The 16263-nt window shown below is 56.1% G+C and overlaps 10 protein-coding genes across 10 annotated transcripts; 3 read left to right on the forward strand and 7 right to left on the reverse strand.

Moving 5' to 3' along the window:
- Nucleotides 1-113: 113 nt before the first annotated feature.
- Nucleotides 114-2991, reverse strand: L226DRAFT_614444 (protein prenylyltransferase). Its single transcript, XM_067686644.1, has 7 exons — nucleotides 2670-2991; nucleotides 2548-2578; nucleotides 1928-2494; nucleotides 1485-1865; nucleotides 1180-1434; nucleotides 717-1124; nucleotides 114-655 (listed from the first exon to the last, which is right to left on the reverse strand). Exons 1-7 carry the CDS (start codon nucleotides 2879-2881, stop codon nucleotides 242-244), a joined length of 2268 nt encoding a protein of 755 aa, XP_067533433.1. The 5' UTR covers nucleotides 2882-2991; the 3' UTR covers nucleotides 114-241.
- Nucleotides 2992-3101: 110 nt separating this feature from the next.
- L226DRAFT_536727 (pre-mRNA-splicing factor ATP-dependent RNA helicase PRP43) lies at nucleotides 3102-6371 on the forward strand. The gene is made up of 9 exons (XM_067681173.1): nucleotides 3102-3309; nucleotides 3364-3477; nucleotides 3585-3643; nucleotides 3706-3827; nucleotides 4153-5264; nucleotides 5326-5401; nucleotides 5453-5575; nucleotides 5649-6009; nucleotides 6083-6371. The coding sequence occupies exons 1-9, from the start codon at nucleotides 3181-3183 to the stop codon at nucleotides 6267-6269; spliced, it is 2283 nt and encodes a 760-aa protein (XP_067533434.1). The 5' UTR covers nucleotides 3102-3180; the 3' UTR covers nucleotides 6270-6371.
- Nucleotides 6372-6429: 58 nt separating this feature from the next.
- L226DRAFT_614446 (uncharacterized protein) lies at nucleotides 6430-8729 on the forward strand. The gene is made up of 5 exons (XM_067686645.1): nucleotides 6430-6835; nucleotides 6887-6959; nucleotides 7019-7176; nucleotides 7235-8264; nucleotides 8321-8729. Exons 1-5 carry the CDS (start codon nucleotides 6551-6553, stop codon nucleotides 8356-8358), a joined length of 1584 nt encoding a protein of 527 aa, XP_067533435.1. The 5' UTR covers nucleotides 6430-6550; the 3' UTR covers nucleotides 8359-8729.
- Nucleotides 8712-9144, forward strand: L226DRAFT_572664 (uncharacterized protein; the record flags this gene model as incomplete). The annotated part of the gene is made up of 3 exons (XM_067684714.1): nucleotides 8712-8773; nucleotides 8847-8944; nucleotides 9017-9144. 3 exons carry the CDS (start codon nucleotides 8712-8714, stop codon nucleotides 9142-9144), a joined length of 288 nt encoding a protein of 95 aa, XP_067533436.1.
- A 171-nt stretch (nucleotides 9145-9315) lies between these two features.
- L226DRAFT_614447 (uncharacterized protein) lies at nucleotides 9316-10341 on the reverse strand (the record flags this gene model as incomplete). Its single annotated transcript, XM_067686646.1, has 5 exons — nucleotides 9316-9464; nucleotides 9517-9762; nucleotides 9819-9857; nucleotides 9915-10184; nucleotides 10240-10341. Coding segments are annotated over 5 exons (804 nt in total), but the record flags the coding sequence as incomplete, so codon positions are not given.
- A 183-nt stretch (nucleotides 10342-10524) lies between these two features.
- On the reverse strand, nucleotides 10525-11930 carry L226DRAFT_140090 (uncharacterized protein). Its single transcript, XM_067672332.1, has 5 exons — nucleotides 11815-11930; nucleotides 11491-11759; nucleotides 11395-11433; nucleotides 11104-11338; nucleotides 10525-11051 (listed from the first exon to the last, which is right to left on the reverse strand). Exons 2-5 carry the CDS (start codon nucleotides 11749-11751, stop codon nucleotides 10708-10710), a joined length of 879 nt encoding a protein of 292 aa, XP_067533438.1. The 5' UTR covers nucleotides 11752-11759; nucleotides 11815-11930; the 3' UTR covers nucleotides 10525-10707.
- Nucleotides 11931-12055: 125 nt separating this feature from the next.
- L226DRAFT_466379 (uncharacterized protein) lies at nucleotides 12056-13078 on the reverse strand (the record flags this gene model as incomplete). The annotated part of the gene is made up of 4 exons (XM_067675971.1): nucleotides 12056-12181; nucleotides 12245-12573; nucleotides 12630-12761; nucleotides 12820-13078. The coding sequence occupies 4 exons, from the start codon at nucleotides 13076-13078 to the stop codon at nucleotides 12056-12058; spliced, it is 846 nt and encodes a 281-aa protein (XP_067533439.1).
- Nucleotides 13079-13526: 448 nt separating this feature from the next.
- On the reverse strand, nucleotides 13527-14456 carry L226DRAFT_140099 (uncharacterized protein). The gene is made up of 3 exons (XM_067672333.1): nucleotides 14364-14456; nucleotides 13966-14305; nucleotides 13527-13914 (listed from the first exon to the last, which is right to left on the reverse strand). The coding sequence occupies exons 2-3, from the start codon at nucleotides 14206-14208 to the stop codon at nucleotides 13660-13662; spliced, it is 498 nt and encodes a 165-aa protein (XP_067533440.1). The 5' UTR covers nucleotides 14209-14305; nucleotides 14364-14456; the 3' UTR covers nucleotides 13527-13659.
- On the reverse strand, nucleotides 14111-14825 carry L226DRAFT_536729 (uncharacterized protein). The gene is made up of 3 exons (XM_067681174.1): nucleotides 14685-14825; nucleotides 14364-14633; nucleotides 14111-14305 (listed from the first exon to the last, which is right to left on the reverse strand). Exons 1-3 carry the CDS (start codon nucleotides 14784-14786, stop codon nucleotides 14252-14254), a joined length of 426 nt encoding a protein of 141 aa, XP_067533441.1. The 5' UTR covers nucleotides 14787-14825; the 3' UTR covers nucleotides 14111-14251.
- Nucleotides 14826-14934: 109 nt separating this feature from the next.
- L226DRAFT_511149 (Aldo/keto reductase) lies at nucleotides 14935-16170 on the reverse strand. The gene is made up of 5 exons (XM_067678288.1): nucleotides 16079-16170; nucleotides 15913-16005; nucleotides 15471-15840; nucleotides 15219-15409; nucleotides 14935-15151 (listed from the first exon to the last, which is right to left on the reverse strand). The coding sequence occupies exons 1-5, from the start codon at nucleotides 16137-16139 to the stop codon at nucleotides 14982-14984; spliced, it is 885 nt and encodes a 294-aa protein (XP_067533442.1). The 5' UTR covers nucleotides 16140-16170; the 3' UTR covers nucleotides 14935-14981.
- Between the last annotated feature and the right edge of the window lie 93 nt (nucleotides 16171-16263).

Below are 16263 nucleotides of genomic sequence, written 5' to 3' on the forward strand. Positions count from 1 at the left end.
GCAGACTGCGAGTCGCGCGGAGTCTGAGATATCGGAGGCCCAACTTAAGCGAAATTGAATGAGCGATCCCGAAGAACCCCGCTATAGCTACATAGCTCAAGATCTCAGCCACGGGGTGCGGATGGGTATGAACCTCACAGGCCTGAGTCAATCAACCATCGACAGTAAAAGTTACAGTCCGCTCTGAATTCACAGTAACAGCATAGGTCGTCAAAAACTACAAGGACTACTCCACACAAGCCTAGTCGTCGCCCCCATTGGAGCTCGCCACATCGCTGCTCGCATCGTCCATGCGTTCTCTCCGGCCCTCCTCCGCCTCCTTCTCCCCCTGCCCAGAGGACGCCGATGCCGACGATGCTGCAGCAGCAGCAACGAACCCAGACAGCGGTGCCGCACCACCCGCACCACCCGCACCCGCCTTCGCCTGCGCGGCCTTCCACGCATGCGCCATCTGGAGGAACTTGAAGCTTGTCGGGTTCGACTCGCGCTCGTCGTCCGCAAACACGATGTCCCAGTCCTCGACCGTCTGGCCCGTCTCCTTGTCGACGACGCGCCGCTTGCTCGTGATCGGCATCATGCCTTGCACCTTCACCACGTCCTCCGCCGTGCCGTACTTTTCCTCGAACGTCTTCCAGATCTCCAACAGGACGACGCGCTGCGGAACGCAACGTGGTCAGCGGCCTGCCCGTGAGAACTCGCACCGAACGTGAACGCACCTCGTGCTTGAGGCCCTTGCTCTTGAGGTCCTTGTAGCCCCTCTCGAAGACCTGCCGCGCGCGCACCGGGTCGCCTTCGACCATCGGCACCTCTTCCTCCTCCTCGTCCTCCGCCTCCTCACGCATCACCCGGGGAACTGGGATCGGCTCCGCCTCGAACGTGGCGTACGAAATCCAGACCTTGACGTGCCCGCTGATTTGCACGAGCCGCTCGTACAGCGCGCGGGCCTTCTCGCGCTCGCCCTCCTCGGTCTCGAAGTCGATGTACGCCTTCCAGAGCAGCTCGGGCACCGACAGCGCGTCCTGTGAGATGCCGAGCTCGTAGATGGCACGCACACGCGCAAAGTCCTCGAGCTGCGTCTCGAGCTCGGCGTACTTGATCCATGCTGCCGAGTTGGTTGGGTCGAACTGCAACGCGAGTGAACTTTCTGGCTCCGCATGCAGCACAAAAGATAGGGCATACCTCGATGTACTTCTCGTATAGTGTTCGCACGCGGTCAAACTCGCGCAGATCGAACTCGAGCTGGATGTAGCCCTTGAAAAGCGCCTCCTTTGGACACATCCCAATCGCCGTCCCGAGGATCTTGCGCGCAGCAGTCAACTGTAGCTGCCTCACCTCGAATCTTGCGAACATGATCCACAGCTTCGCAAATGTGAACTGCTTGTGGGGCACAACCCGGATCGCCGTCTCGTAGATCTGGCGTGCGCGCTCATAGTCCTGCGACCACGTTAGCTGGGGGATCCGAATGAGTGAAGGATCCGACTCACCTTGGTTTCTGTCTCCTCAAACAGCGCGTAGAATAGCCAGAGGAAGATGTACCGTCTCCAATGTCGCTTCTCGCCTCCTGGTGGTACCTGTGCGACTGCCCGCTCGTACACTTCGCGTACCCGATTTGTGGCTCGCTCTTCCTCTTCCGATGTCGCGCCCTCTTCCCGCAAGTCTCGGAGAGCGCCCTCCTCCAGCCGCGCATAGTCGAACCACACGTCGTAATTGCGACCATCGTGCTGCAGCTCCTCCTCGTACTGTATCCGGCGCTTGCCCAGCACAGTAGACTCGAGCGTCGTCCTTGTCCCGTGCTGCTTCTCGAACTTTGTGTAGGCCGCGTAAAGCGCGGCAGACTTTGATCGAGGCAACCGCGACAACGCAAACTGGGAGGAAGGGTGCTAGAAGTCAGGAAGCTGCACGATAGCCAGGAGCTCTCGGTACGCACCTTGTAGATCACCCTCGCCCGTTCATATTCCTTCAGCCGCGTCTCCATCTTTGCAAACGCGTTGAATACCGCCTGAGCCTTCTCGATCTGCTCCTCATCGTCTCCGAAGAACTCAAGCGCGGTCTGGAAGACCTCTCGAGCCTTGTCAAGCCTGCCCCTCTCCTCCTCGAACTTGCCCCATTTGACCCACACCCTTGGCTCCGGTCTGACAGCGACCCAGCGCTCATAGATGGCACTGGCGCGGTCGAGCTCCTGGTAGCGTTGCTCGAGCTTGATGTACGCCTGCCACGCCTTGTCGTCAGGCTCCCATTGCATCCACCGCTCGAACACTTGGCGGGCCCCAGGGACATTCTGGAGGAGCTCCTCGAGGTAGACATACTTGTACCACAGTTGGTCGACGCGTGGGAGGAGGGTGACGGCGCGGTCGAAGAGGTTGCGTGCGTGCTGGACGTTGCGACCCTTGAGCTCCACTTCAGTGTAGGACAGCCATAGTTGTACGCTGCGGGGGTCGACGTCGAGGGCACGCTCAAATACGGAGCGCGAACGAGCGTATTCGCCTTGACTGGCCTAAAGAACGTGGTCGTTTGCGGAGGGCATGATGAGAGTGGAGGGGTACATACCTCCCAGTTGGCGTATTGTAACCATTCTTTTCTGGACGTGGAGTCAGCATCAGCGTGAAGAGGTAGAGGTGGGTTGAACACGAGAACAACCGTTGCCGCTGGTGGTGGAGGAAGGCACGCACATGCTAGACCGTGTCTGGCGGATACGCTTCTCGAACTCCTCTCGCTTGCGGCCGCGGTACTCGTGAAGTTCCTCAAAGTCTTCCACACGCTGCTTCGGAGCACGGAATTGGGACTCCTGACGTTCTTGGGCATCGCGCAGGAGCTGCTCGGCTGTAACCTGGATGGCGGCCGGCGCCCTGTTCTTGATTCTCGGGGCTCTGCCGTCCTGCATGGCAAGCGTCGCGTATCCGCAGCGGTCAGTAGAAAGTGAGTAGATTTGAGCTGGATAACAAAGTCAGAGTGTGCGAGGACAGCAAGAGTTGGAGATGAGCGACTCAGGCAGAGTCTGAGCCAAGCTGAGCGCGGTGGCGGCCCCGCGAAGAGCCCGCACGTGACACGCGCGCTGCATTTTCGTCAAGTTGTGAGTTCAGCTTGCGCCACCACTTCGTCCTCGACCGCCAACTTCCTTCTCCCCCTCCCCCTCGTCCTCCCTCTCTATTCTCCGCCTCTTGCACGCTCAGCTTGTCTGCCATGTCTTATAACCCATACACGAAGGCGCATCCAGTTTCCAAGTCGCTCCCGAGCGACCCGAGCGAAAAGAATCCTCTCTATGGTTTCTTGCCCCGGAAGGTGACCGCGAAGCAGGTTCAGACAGCCATGGTACGTCCATTACTTCTTTTCTCGCACCATCCTTCTTACTGATTGCAATTACAGGAGAGCGATATCAACCCCTTCACGAAGAAGCCGCACTCACCACAGTACAAGAAGATCCTCGAGGCTCGCAAGAAGCTCCCCGTCTTCGGCCAGATGGACGAGTTCCTCAAGATGGTACGTGCTCCTGCCTCATTCGCGCCATGTCAGGGGAGGTCAAGTTGCTTCAGGCATACACCCCCGGCCCTAGCCCATGAGAACGTAGCTGACGTCCCCGGCAAAAGTTTACAAACAACCAGATCATCGTCATGGTCGGCGAGACCGGTTCAGGAAAGACGACACAGTAAGGCCCTTTATGCACATCGTATCACCTATTGCATCGCGAAACTGACTCTTCTTGCACAGAATCCCGCAGTTCGTCTGCTATTCCGACCTTCCTCATACGAAGGGCCAGATGGTGGCTTGCACACAACCAAGACGAGTTGCCGCTATGTCCGTTGCCAAACGTGTCGCTGACGAAATGGATGGTGAGCAAATTGATCCATATTCCAATACTGGGCGTTCCATACATGAGGCGAATCCTTGAGGAGCCTCACTGTACCGTCTACGGGCGCTTGTTATCGTCTGCATGAGGCCACGATGTCTACCGCAGTGCACTATCGTGTGCGTGCGGACTTTAAGAAAGCAAGCTTGCCACGGACGAAATGCGCTCAGAACAGTTGAGGAATGGAATTGTAGACGTTCTGCCTTATCCACTTTGTTCCGCGTGCAGTTGGCTCGTCGGGAATCTTCGTCTCGGAGGCACACCATCTGCACTTGCGTCCAGATCTTCCCACTCACATTCTATTGCAGTGCAACTCGGCAAGGAGGTCGGTTACTCCATCCGTTTCGAGGACATGACTGAGCCTGGTACGACCTTCATGAAATACATGACCGACGGTATGCTTCTCCGAGAAGCAATGAACGACCCCGACCTCAAGCGATACTCTACCATCATCCTCGACGAAGCGCACGAACGTACCCTTGCCACCGATATTCTTATGGGTCTCATCAAGGACCTTGCGAAGCGCCGCTCCGACCTCAAGGTCGTGATCATGTCTGCCACGCTCGATGCACAAAAGTTCCAGAAGTACTTCAGCATCGCTGGCCCCAGTCAGCCTGCACCGCTCTTCAAAGTGCCAGGTCGGACACATCCCGTCGAAGTATTCTACACACAAGAACCGGAACCAGACTATGTCGAGGCTGCTATCCGCACGGTGCTTATGATCCACCGCGCAGAGGAGCCCGGTGATATCCTGCTGTTCTTGACTGGTGAGGAGGAGATCGAAGACTCATGTCGAAAAATCAAGCTCGAGGCCGACGACCTCGTCAACCAGGACCCGGACAGTGTCGGCCCACTCGTCTGTATCCCGCTGTACTCCTCCCTCCCTCCCCAACAACAGCAGCGCATCTTCGACTCCGCGCCCCCTCCTCGTACGGCTGACGGCCCTCCAGGCAGGAAGGTTGTCGTATCGACTAACATCGCCGAGACGTCGCTCACGATCGACGGTATCGTCTACGTCGTCGACCCCGGCTTCTCGAAGCAGAAAGTGTACAACCCGCGCATACGTGTCGAGTCGCTGCTCGTCTCGCCCATCTCAAAAGCATCCGCGCAACAGCGGGCCGGTCGTGCGGGCCGTACACGACCGGGCAAGTGCTTCCGCCTGTACACGGAGAAGGACTTCATGACGGAGCTCGAGGAGCAGACGCACCCCGAGATTCTGCGGAGCAACCTTGCGAACACGGTGCTCGAGCTCGCGAAACTCGGCGTCAAGGATCTCGTGCACTTCGACTATGTCGATGCTCCCGCGCCAGAAACGCTGATGCGTGCGCTGGAGCTGCTCAATTACCTGGCCGCACTGGACGACGATGGTAACCTAACGCCATTAGGTGCGATCATGGCAGACTTCCCGCTCGACCCTCAGGTACGCATATCCGTCCTGACTCCCTTGGGTTGAACCTCGGCACTGACCCGAAGTTGTTCAGATGGCGAAGATGCTCATTGTCAGCCCCGAGTTCAACTGCAGCAATGAGATCTTGACAATAGTCGCGATGCTTTCTGGTATGTCGTCCTATTCTTCCCGTGACGAGTCCCCGCCAACAAAGCCTACAGTCCCGAACGTTTGGCTCAGGCCACCAAACCAGCGCAAAGAAGCCGATCAGGCGAAAGCGATGCTGACAGTACCCGATGGCGACCACCTTACGCTCATGAACGTCTTCAACTCATACATGAACAGTACGTCCCAATCAGCGCTCTCGTTAGTTCAAGTTGGGACCGCCCACTGACCCCGCGCCGCGCCGCACCGCAGACAAGCACGATCGCCAATGGTGCTGGAACAACTACCTCTCGCAGCGCGCACTGCAGCAAGCCGAGAACGTGCGCATGCAGCTGCAGCGCACGATGGAGCGGTACGAGATCGAGCTCGTGTCGACGCAGGACGAGCGGCGACTGTGGCAGAACATCCGCAAGGCGCTCGTCTGCGGGTTCTTCATGCAGGTCGCGCACAAGGAGGGCGAGAAGAACAATTACTTGACCGTGAAGGACAACCAGGTCGTCTCGCTCCATCCCTCGTGCGGGCTCGAGACGACCCCGGAGTGGGTCATCTTCAACGAGTTCGTGCTTACCACGAAGCCGTACATCCGCACCGTCACCGAAGTCCGGCCCGAGTGGTACGTCCCTCCCCGCCCCTTTTCTCAAGTCTCTCTCACTACTTGGAATGCGATGCTTATGTTCCCCGTGCAGGTTGCTTGAATACGCGCCGGCTTACTTTGACCCGTCGACGTTTACCGATGGCGAGACAAAGCGCGCGCTATTGAGGGTGCAGAAGAAGCGTTCGCTCAAGTCCGGCGATGGGGGTGCGTCCAATGGCCGGAATAGCCCCGCGTCGGACCTCCCAGCGAAGAAGAAGAAGAAGATAGGCACGTCATAGACATGTTACGGCGCGGTGCAGCGAGTGGTGCGCCTGTCTGTTCTCTCCTGGCGGGGAGCATGGAGTGTTGTTGTACTGTATCGATCTTGTTATAATGCGGCCTTTTTGGCTTTTGGCTTCTCTTAGTCGGGCTGCTGTGGGTGTATGCAGGGGTACCAGCTGGCTGTATGCGCGCACTGAGGAGGACGTGACGAGCGCTAGTGTCGGGATAGCAGACCTCGCCTCCTGAGTCCTTCTCTCCTCTTGCCACCACCACCACGCCCAGCTCCCAACGTAACGTTATGTCTACCTTCATTATCCGCGACGGCAAAATCAGCTATCAATGCCCGCCGTATCATCGTATCGCAGGCAACCCCACTCATCGCAACATGGCGGCCCTGGACTACCCTGACTCTGAATCCTCCGTCTCCAGCCAGGACCCAGCTCGCAGCGCGCTCAAGACTCTGCGCAAGGAGCTCCTGCGCAAGGATATGCACTGCTTCGTCTCTGGCACGTGCGACCAGTCTTTACAGGTGGCTCACATTTGCAACGCCGTGAAGAACGACCCCGCCCGCAAGATCGACGTGGTGGGTCCTCTTGCGAGATTTTCTGATACCTTGTTAACAGTACGCATACAGGAGAAGCTACTCACTTTCTTTGGTTTCGGGGAAGAAGGCTTTCAGCTCGACAGTATACAAAACAGCATGTTATGTAAGCCTATTCTTGGCAATGTTTCATTGTTGTACCACTAATCCCTCATCGTTCGTTAGTGGAGTCCAATCTACACATACCTTGGGATCAAAACGCCGCTTTCGCCCTCGTTCCTCAGCAGAATATATTGGACAAGATTCGCACGATTCTGGTCACGTGTAATGGCAAGTGGCAAGAGGCATGCAAAGACGAGAATCTTCCGAATGCCCGTCCAGCAGTGAGGGTTTAACCTACTCCACTACATATCCCGTGCCTAATTGTCTGTTTCACTGCAGAACGCAGATCCATTCACCCAGGTGGCAGCTCTGCGGCCTTTCAAGTGGCGGCTCCTTGTCCTGCATCCCGCCGCGATCCTCACAGTCAATAAGCCCCTGATGCTCTTATCTCCGGAAGCTCGGGCCCAGATTGTCAACTCTGGCGGGGAATATATTCCGACCGTTCGCGACTGGCGGGAGTGGTGTCTCCATCCATATGAACCCTTCCTCGTCCCCGTTGACTCCTCTGAGAACCCGTCCCCGTTGGACGAACTTCTACTGCCAGATCTTGCACACCGTGGATCAGAAGCGACGTCGGTCTTCGCCATGCTCCTCAATGCCCATACAAAACTCCAGTTCTACATGCAAACACGGGGGCTCGGCACGAGTTACCTCGCGTACCGGCGCAGGTTCTTGCACTCAGACGCTTGGGACGTTGCAGATTCACTCATCACAACTTACGCCCATCTCGTCTCCACCGTCGTTAACTCAATTCTCTACACGCCGAAGGGGTGTGAACTCCCTGTGGGTGTTGATGCGTCTCTTGACGATCAACCTGGTGGTTATCCTGCTGGCGATCGTACCTCTCAGGATCAGTCTGGTGACGCCTCTGACTCGGAGATGGAGGAAATGTCAAGTCACGGTACTGGTGGCAGTGGCGGCCATACCCTCCCTCCTCGAGTCGCGAACGCCATTGGTGCTTCGTCATCCCCTGCGCCTTCTCCACCTCTTGACGCGTCCCTCACCACCAGCGGCACTGCTGACTCCGATGAGGGGATTCTTGCCCACGATCGCATGCTGGTAGAGAGTGACACGCCCCACGATCACGGCAAAGGCAAAGGCAAAGGTGTCGATGACACTGTCGTCACGAAGGACTCCGAGCACTCTCCTGAGGCGACAACCGCGGATTTCCCGGACCACCCGGAGGGCCCACCGGAGAAGGAGATCGACGGGTTCACCGACACCGAGTGGTCGATGCTGAAGAGGCAGGTGTTTAGTCGTGATCCTGCCGTGGCCACGAATGCGCTCATGCTCATGGCATGCAACACCAGTGCGTAGTAACCTCGTCCAGTACATGCGGTCTTGCCGACTGATCTTGCAATACAGGCTACCAGCTCCCCGACGGCCCCTTTGCGGACCGTTAGATACTATGAGCATGCCCAAGCTGCAGGTAGACGTCTATATCACACGAAGTCCAGCGCAAGATGGTTGATGATCCCTCGTTCCACTGTCTCGATTCATATGTTCGCGCATTCCTCATTCCTCATAGCAAGATGTTCGGCCTTCACGGGCCGCGAACGAAGATCCTCACTATCGAACGCCTACTACTTCATCCCGCAGATACCCCATAGTACGACCCCCGATTCTTGGCAGGCTAGTAGATGCAGCATGTTGACCGTTTGAACGATGATCCCACGAGCATGAATAGTCTCCAATATGTACTTCTAGTTGCAATCCCCCGAGCTTAGAGTCCTTGTATTTCTACGTTACAGTTTGTATGATATGTCCTCGCCCCACGAAGCTGTACATCCGCACCGCCACCGAGGTCCGGCCCGAGTGGTATGTCCCTCCTTCGCTTTTCCCTGGTTTCTGTTACTACCTGGTAAACGCGGTCCTTACGATATACGTGCAGGTTGCTCGAGTACGCGCCGGCGTACTTCAACCCGTCGACGTTCACCGACGTCGAGACTAAGCGAGCGCTGTTGCGCACGCTCAAGTCCATCGATGGGGGTGCGTGTTGTTGTATTGTATCGAGCTTTTTATAATGCGGAGTGTATGGGCCCATCCTTGACGGTCCTCCAGTGATATCCCGAGTGCTCAAGATACCAATATCGCCATCGTCGCTCATGGGCAGAAAGTACTCTCTCGGATTCCTGCTGTACTCGGCCGTTGCCGCACCCATCTTCAGCGATATCGCGCAGGGAGTGTAGTCCAGGCATGTGCCACTCAGGTTTCATTTTGAGCCAAAGTATGAACAACGGCGAGTATCTCGAGAGTGCGAGGACCGAAGCCGGACGTCCGTATACGTTAAGTGGGTCTAGTCTGTCTTGCGCAGGTCGCGCACACAATATACCATGTTTACGCATTGTTCCCAGATGCGCGTTCCCCATACGATTACGCTGAGCACTTGGCGTGCTCTGCGAGCACTGGGCCTACAACGACAAACCGTCGTGCATCCGCGCTCATTACCAATGAGCCAATCTATGTATCGCCGCACAATCCATGGTAAGGGACTATCATTGTAGGACCACTTAGGCTATTCGTGAGTGAAATTGAACTGTCCGATGTCGGAGCTAACTCACTTTCACTATATCATTGAACATTTTCCCGGTACAATAGACGTCCCATGAGTACGGGTCAAAGCGCGTCATGCCGAGCGGAGGTTTGCAGGCACACTGTGGCAGCTCTACGGCGTGCTGGTGCCCTGGGCCTCTGTCGAGGCGCTTGGAGACATCGAAGTCGATGATGTAGACCTTGCCTGCCTCAAGTTCTTTGTGCACGCCCGCAAGTACTTCGTCTGCCACGAGCACCTGACCTTCGTACATATCCTTATTCAAGATACAATCAGCGATGCCGTCAGGAGTAGCAGCTACAGATTGCCCACCATATGAGCGATATTCTGATGGTGCAAGAATTCGATGCCCTGTCCATGTGCAATTGTCAGACACCGAGTACGGCATACTGAATATGCCCGACTCACTTCGAGGACTTGGCGAAAGGTATCCAACATCAATAGGAGGTCCCATTTAGTATTATCGGCGTAATTCAGAATCTTGTCGACGAAGGGCATTATCAAGAAGGGTTGCTGGGTTCCAGAGGAGATGACGTCACAAGGCAAGGTGTGGTTGGGAGATGCAGGACTCAGGCGGTGAAGCTGCTCGTAGATCTCCACTTCCTCGCACCCAAGAGGAACCACTTTGACCGCATAATCTGGTGAACATGGGTCGCGGTACGTCCGCCATGCACAAAACTAAGATGTTCGTCAGAGCATATTCAACTTAACGAAGGGAGTGTCTTCTACTTACTGGTTTGAGCGGTGCTGCGAGTTCGGTACCTCTACTTCTGAGTTCAGGATGCTTGTTGAGCCACTCAGGAGGTCCGAGGGTATTTCCGTAGTGTGCCGCCATCTTGCAATCCCAAACCGCAACGGGGTGGAGGCAAGTGCGGGCGTTGCGATTTCCCACGGCGCAACGACGGACGCTGTTTATAGCACTAGCAGTTGCCACCCACCAACCTGCAGTATGGGCATAGTCTAAGTTCACTCTTGACACAACTACCAGTGTTCGCCGGATGGACAATCACACCGCCTGCAGTGTGTGTGTATCCAGCAATAGTCACTCACTCAAGACATGTAGTGATCTGAATACAATGGCAGCTCCCCGCAGGCCACGTACGCTCTCATCCCTTTTCAGCGTGTCCGTCACGATCCCTATGAAAACGTGCATGAACGGGTGAGTGTGCACCGCAGCCCGTTCGGTCCTGCACAAGACTACTCAATCGAACACTCGAACCCGTACGACAACATGCTCCTCCCAACGTAGAACCCGGGGAGTGTTCACGGACAGCGGCGGACTGGCAGAGCGCGAAGACCGAAGTACTGCGTCTTCCCGAGTTAGTCGGGGGTAGTCCGTGTCTTGCCCAGGTCGCGCGCATAAGATACAACGCCTGCGCCTCGTTCCAAGATGCGGGCTGCGCACCGGATGGCACCAAGCATTTGGCGCGCTCTGCGAGCACTGGGCCTGCAACGGCAAATTGTCGTGCACCCGCGCTCGACTCCAACAAGCCAACTTATGTATCGTCGCACGATCCATGGTAGCTGACGGTCTCTGTAGATAAACTGAGAAAACCATCAGTAAGTGCAGATGCACAAGAAGTATGAGGAGAATTACCTCCGATAGACTCTCGAAGAGTTTCCCCGTGCAGTACACGTCCCAAGAGTATGGATCGAAGCGCGTCATGCCGAGCGGAGGCTCGCAGTTGCACTCTGGCAGCTCTATGGCATGTTGGTGTCTCGAGTCGTTTGGATGTATCGAAGTCGATGATGTAGGCCTTGCCTGCTTGTACGTCTTTGTTGAAGGCGACTTGCCTCTGGGTCGCGATGATCACCTGACCGTCATACATATCCTAAGCCGACATAAGTCAAAGGAAGTTACAAAGAATAGAAATGACTTATTGCTCACCAAATGAGCGATATTCAGCTCGTGCAAGAATTCGATGCCCTGCGCACATACGTTGTGAGGTTGTGACTACTGCAGGTGCCCATCAGCACGACTCACTTCAATGATCTGATGGAAGAAGTCCAGCAAGGGTGAAAGCCCCCAGTTCCAACGCTCTAAGTCGTGATAAAACAATCCGAGGCACGGCATGATCAGAAAGGGTTCCTCAGCCTCCGACTGGATGACATCGCAAGGTAAGGTGTGGTTGGGAGATGCAGGATCAAGTCGATGAAGTTGCTCGTATATTTCCGCTTCCTTGCTTTCGGGAGGAATGATTTTGACGGCATACTGTGGGGTCGGCGACAAAAGTCCGTCCGCCATACACAAAACTAGTAATGAGACGTTTGTCAGAAAGCGAAGTCAAGCCAAAGAGCAATCACCAACCGGTTTGAGCGGAATCTCGAGTTTGATCCCTCTACGTCTGATCTCGGGATGTTGACAGAGCCAGTCTGGAGGTGCAAATTCACCCAGGTCATCTTCGGACATGTTTCACCCTCGAACCACGGAGACACGTCAACAGGTAATGAGGGTAAGGGGAAGAGCGATGATCCATAGTAGGCGCCCACGGGACATCTGACATGGGGCCGTCAGCGACACCTGTCCTACGGTCCTGCGGACTCGGGTGCTAATGCTCGACCGGATCGTGTCTCAACACTTCGGTCAGACCGCGCACGTAGTCGAGGTCTATCGATTGTCCCGGGCCGTATACGGGGTCCCACTTGCGATAGGCCTCAACGGCCCAGCGCCACTGCTATCATCCCAAAACTATCAGCGACGCCCGTTTCCATACGAGCAAAAAAACGCTTCGGCTCACCAGATACTTTCTGAGCTCCTTATCCGTCGGACGCACCCGCTTCCACTCCGAATCCCCAGCACAGAAGATGCGGTAGGAGTCGAGCGCATAGGGCCCACACCCAGGGATGTGGGATACAGGCGTAGGCGGGTAGCGCACCTTCTTCACCTCGACCCCGGAGCCCGAGCCCGTCTCAGTGTCCAGCGCTGTGTTGTAGCCTCGCGAGGGCCGGGGACGAGCCGGGTCCGGTGGGTCAGTGAGAAAGGTGCGAGAGATGTCGATGAGGCGCTGGGAGCGTGTTTGGCCGAAGCCGAGGTCTTTCAGTAGCTCGAGGAGGAGGGATAGCGGGGCTATGGGCGAAAGGGGTCAGTTGGCAGGCGGTTGATGGGGAAAAGTTGGTGCATACCTTCCGCGAGGTCCTCGGGAGTATGCCATTTGTCCATGATCTCGAAGAAGACTGGGATGCTCTTCTTGCCCGCGGTCTTGTTCAGTAGTGTGACAGCTATGAGCACCTTCCATGGGCTGTCCGAGACATGTTCTGCATGGCTGTACTGATGTGATCAGCGGTACATGCTACAGAGAGGAGCACGGCGGACCTTGGATGAGGATAGGTTTCGCGTGGTAGAGCTCAGTCATTGCAGTGACGAAGACCTCGTAGAAGGAGCAGAAAGTGGGATCCGACGTGAGCGCGTTCAAGTCTACTTGTTTCTGGAAGAAGCGGCTGTTAAAGTCGCTCTGGCGGACTGGTGACTCGGACCTGAGTTTCTTGAGCGGACTTGGACTTGGACTGGAGAAGTAATGCGACTCCATGTCCGCTCGCCGTCGCTTGCCCGGAGTCCGAGGTGTGTCTATCATCGTCGGTCACCGTTAGTGGGAGAGGAGGAGGAAGAGGAGGCAAAGCGCCTGCCCGCCGCCTGGAGCGCGCGGGTGCGAGGAATTCCGAGGCGCGTCTCTCCTCCTCTCCGCGCCGTCCGCGTCATGTTTTTCCCGCCCTTCCTCTCGCTCTCGCCATAGACTGTTTAGAATCTCCTGCACCCTGCCTTTCTGAGACCCTACTTGCAGCTCGCCTCATCTTCAGGTCCTCATCCTCCTCATCTAATACTCGCACGTTTACGTCTGAAGGATCCGCCGCTGCCCCTGCCAGCAGGGTCTCGAAGTCGTAGAAGTCCATCCGCAGAAAGCTTCTCTCACTCTCTTTGGGATTGGTGCCAGATATGTGTCCGATCGCGAGCTGCACGCATCTGCGATTAACCGGACTATCCGTACGGACGGCGACTACTTTTCGGTGTTTTCATACTGTGCTTCACGTCGGATGGTCTCTACACCAAGATCGGTATGCATCTGAGCATTGCGAGCCAAGTGCGATTATATGGTGCCCTCAAAACATAGCCAGTCCGAGTCATGTACACAGACACTGGCAGGGGACGGCAGACATATCAGGCAAGCTTTTCGAGAGTGCGGACTGGGGCTGGACGTCCGCACAAGCTAAGTGGGTCTACTAGTCTGTCTTGCGCCCGTCGCGCACACGGCATACAATTTTGACGCATCGTTCCCAGACATGCACGCCCCATATGATGACGCTGAGCACTGGGTCTACAATGGCAGACCGTCGTGCATCCGCGCTCATTGCCAATGAGCCAATCTATGTATCGCCGCACGATCCATGGTAGGTGGCGATCGCGGTAGGCATACTATGCTGTCCATGAGTGAAGTCAATTTACTCGGTGCCGGAAGTAACTCACGTTCGCTGTCCGATCGAAGAGTTTCCCGGTACAGTACACATCCCATGAGTACGGGTCAAATCGCGTCATGCCGAGCGGAGGCTTGCAGTTGCACTCTGGGAGCTCTATGGCGTGCTGGTGCCCTGGGCCTCCCTCGAGACGCTTGGAGGTGTCGAAGTCGATGATGTAGACCTTGCCTGCGTCGACTTCTTTGTGCAAGCCCGCATGTCTTTCGTCTGCCATGAGAATCTGACCGTCATACATATCCTCGTTCAGGACAGTTCAGCAGTGTTGTGCACGATCGTAGCTACGAACTGCTCATCATATGGGCGATATTTAGATCATGCAAGAATTCGATGCCCTGTCCGAGTCCGCGTGCATTGTGAGATCCTGAGTACCGCGTAGTACACTCGACTCACTTCGATGACTTGGCGGAAGAAATCCAATATCTGTAGAAGATCCCATTTCCGAGTGTAGGGATGACCCACGATCTTGTCGAGGTAAGGCATGATCAAGAAGGGTGGGTGGACTCCGGAGGAGATGACGTCGCAAGGCAAGGTGTGGTTGGGAGGTGCAGGATTAAGGCGGTGAAGTTGTTCGTAAATCTCCACTTCCTCGCACCCGGGAGGAACGAGTTTGACCGCGTAATTTGGCGTCCATGAATCGTGGCCCGTTTGCCATACACAATACTAGTGAGATGTTCGTCAGAGCATTACCACGGTGACGAGTGGTTTACTAACTGGTTTGAGCGGACCTACGAGTTCAATCCCTCTCCTGATAAGTTCAGGATGCTCGTTGAGCCACTCAGGTGAATTGAAGGTAAGTTCGTAGTGTGCCGCCATTTTGCAATCTCAAACTACGGAGACACGTCAGCGAGGTGGACGGAAGGGCGGCGGGCAAGCGCACAGTACATAGTAGGCGCCGACCGTATATTTGTACTCGAGCCCAAGTTTCTGGTCAAACTCGTCAGACAATGTTGAAGTACAGCTCAGCCCGGTATGACATTCATGCTACATGCGTGCGATTCAAGGAACAATCTACTTCAAGTCCGGGAAGCCAATAGCGCCCCAGCCGGTCCAGTACGGCGTGCAGAAGCGACGATGGTTCTCCTTCTCGAGCTCAGAAAGCGCCTTGATATCCTCCTCATCCAAGTCCACGAGCTTGGCGTTCTCTTCAATGCGATGAGTCTTGGTGGACTTCGGAATCACTGCAGTACAGTGAGAAAAGTCATCAGCACGAGCTCTCTCGGGACGCAACCGAGCTCAGTAACGTACCAGACGTGCCAGGACGATTGACTGGCAGCGATAACAGGATGTTCGCAGGCGACACTTTGTACTTCTCCGCAAGCTGCTTCACAACCGGCTCCTCCACGAGCGGCGCCTGGTCGGAACCGAGCGGCGAATATGCAGTGACTGCGATGCCGTGCTTCCTGCACTCTTCGAAGACATCCTCCTGCATGCACAACCTGCAGAAGGCGTGAGTGCGCGTCCGATCTCGTACTGATAGGGAGTCACGGTCAGACGCACGGGTGGGACTCGATCTGGTTCACTGCCGGAATCACCGTCGCGATCTTCAAGAGCTCCTGCAGGTACTGCACCGAGAAGTTTGACACGCCGATCGCCTTGACCTTCTCGGGGTGCTCCTTATAGACCTTCTCCATGTCTTTCCAGGTGTTGCGCCAGTCCCACTCCTTGTCCGCACCGCCCTCCTTCTTCATCGGGCACGGCCAGTGCATGAGCCAGAGGTCGATGTACGGCGTGTCCAATGCCTTGAGCGATGCCTCGAGCGCACCAGCGACGTTGCGCTGATCGGTATTCCCGAGTTTGGTGGTGAGGAACACTTGCTCGCGCGGCACGCCGGACTGCTTGATGCCCTCGCCGACCTCCTTCTCATTACCTACACAGCTCGTTCTGTTTCAATGCGCGAGATCCGCATGACATCTTGGTCACAAAACACCAGTGCACGTACTGTATCCTGTGGCAGTATCGATAAGGGTGTAGCCATGGGTGAGAGCGTGTGCGACAGCTTTCTCGACGTCGCCCGGCAGGGACCTCCACGTTCCTGTGGGCGAGTTACAGAGCAGGCCTAAGTCGAGCTAGTCTTGGACGCCAGGAAGGGTCGTTGATTCACGCACCGAGTCCGAGCGTGGGCATTTCAGCACCGGTGTTCAACTTGACCGTCTTGTGGACAGGCATCGTCGTCGTCGTCGTCGGCGGGTTATGGATGTTAGCGGTAGCAGTGACGATTGGGAGGTGCACCCACACTACATATATACCGCGGCACGCCGTCATCCGTGCCGAGTACCCACGGCGAAAGGTG

This window comes from Lentinus tigrinus, assembly GCF_003813185.1.
Source record: "Lentinus tigrinus ALCF2SS1-7 unplaced genomic scaffold L226scaffold_20, whole genome shotgun sequence".
In the NCBI taxonomy this organism is placed as follows: Eukaryota; Fungi; Basidiomycota; class Agaricomycetes; order Polyporales; family Polyporaceae; genus Lentinus; species Lentinus tigrinus.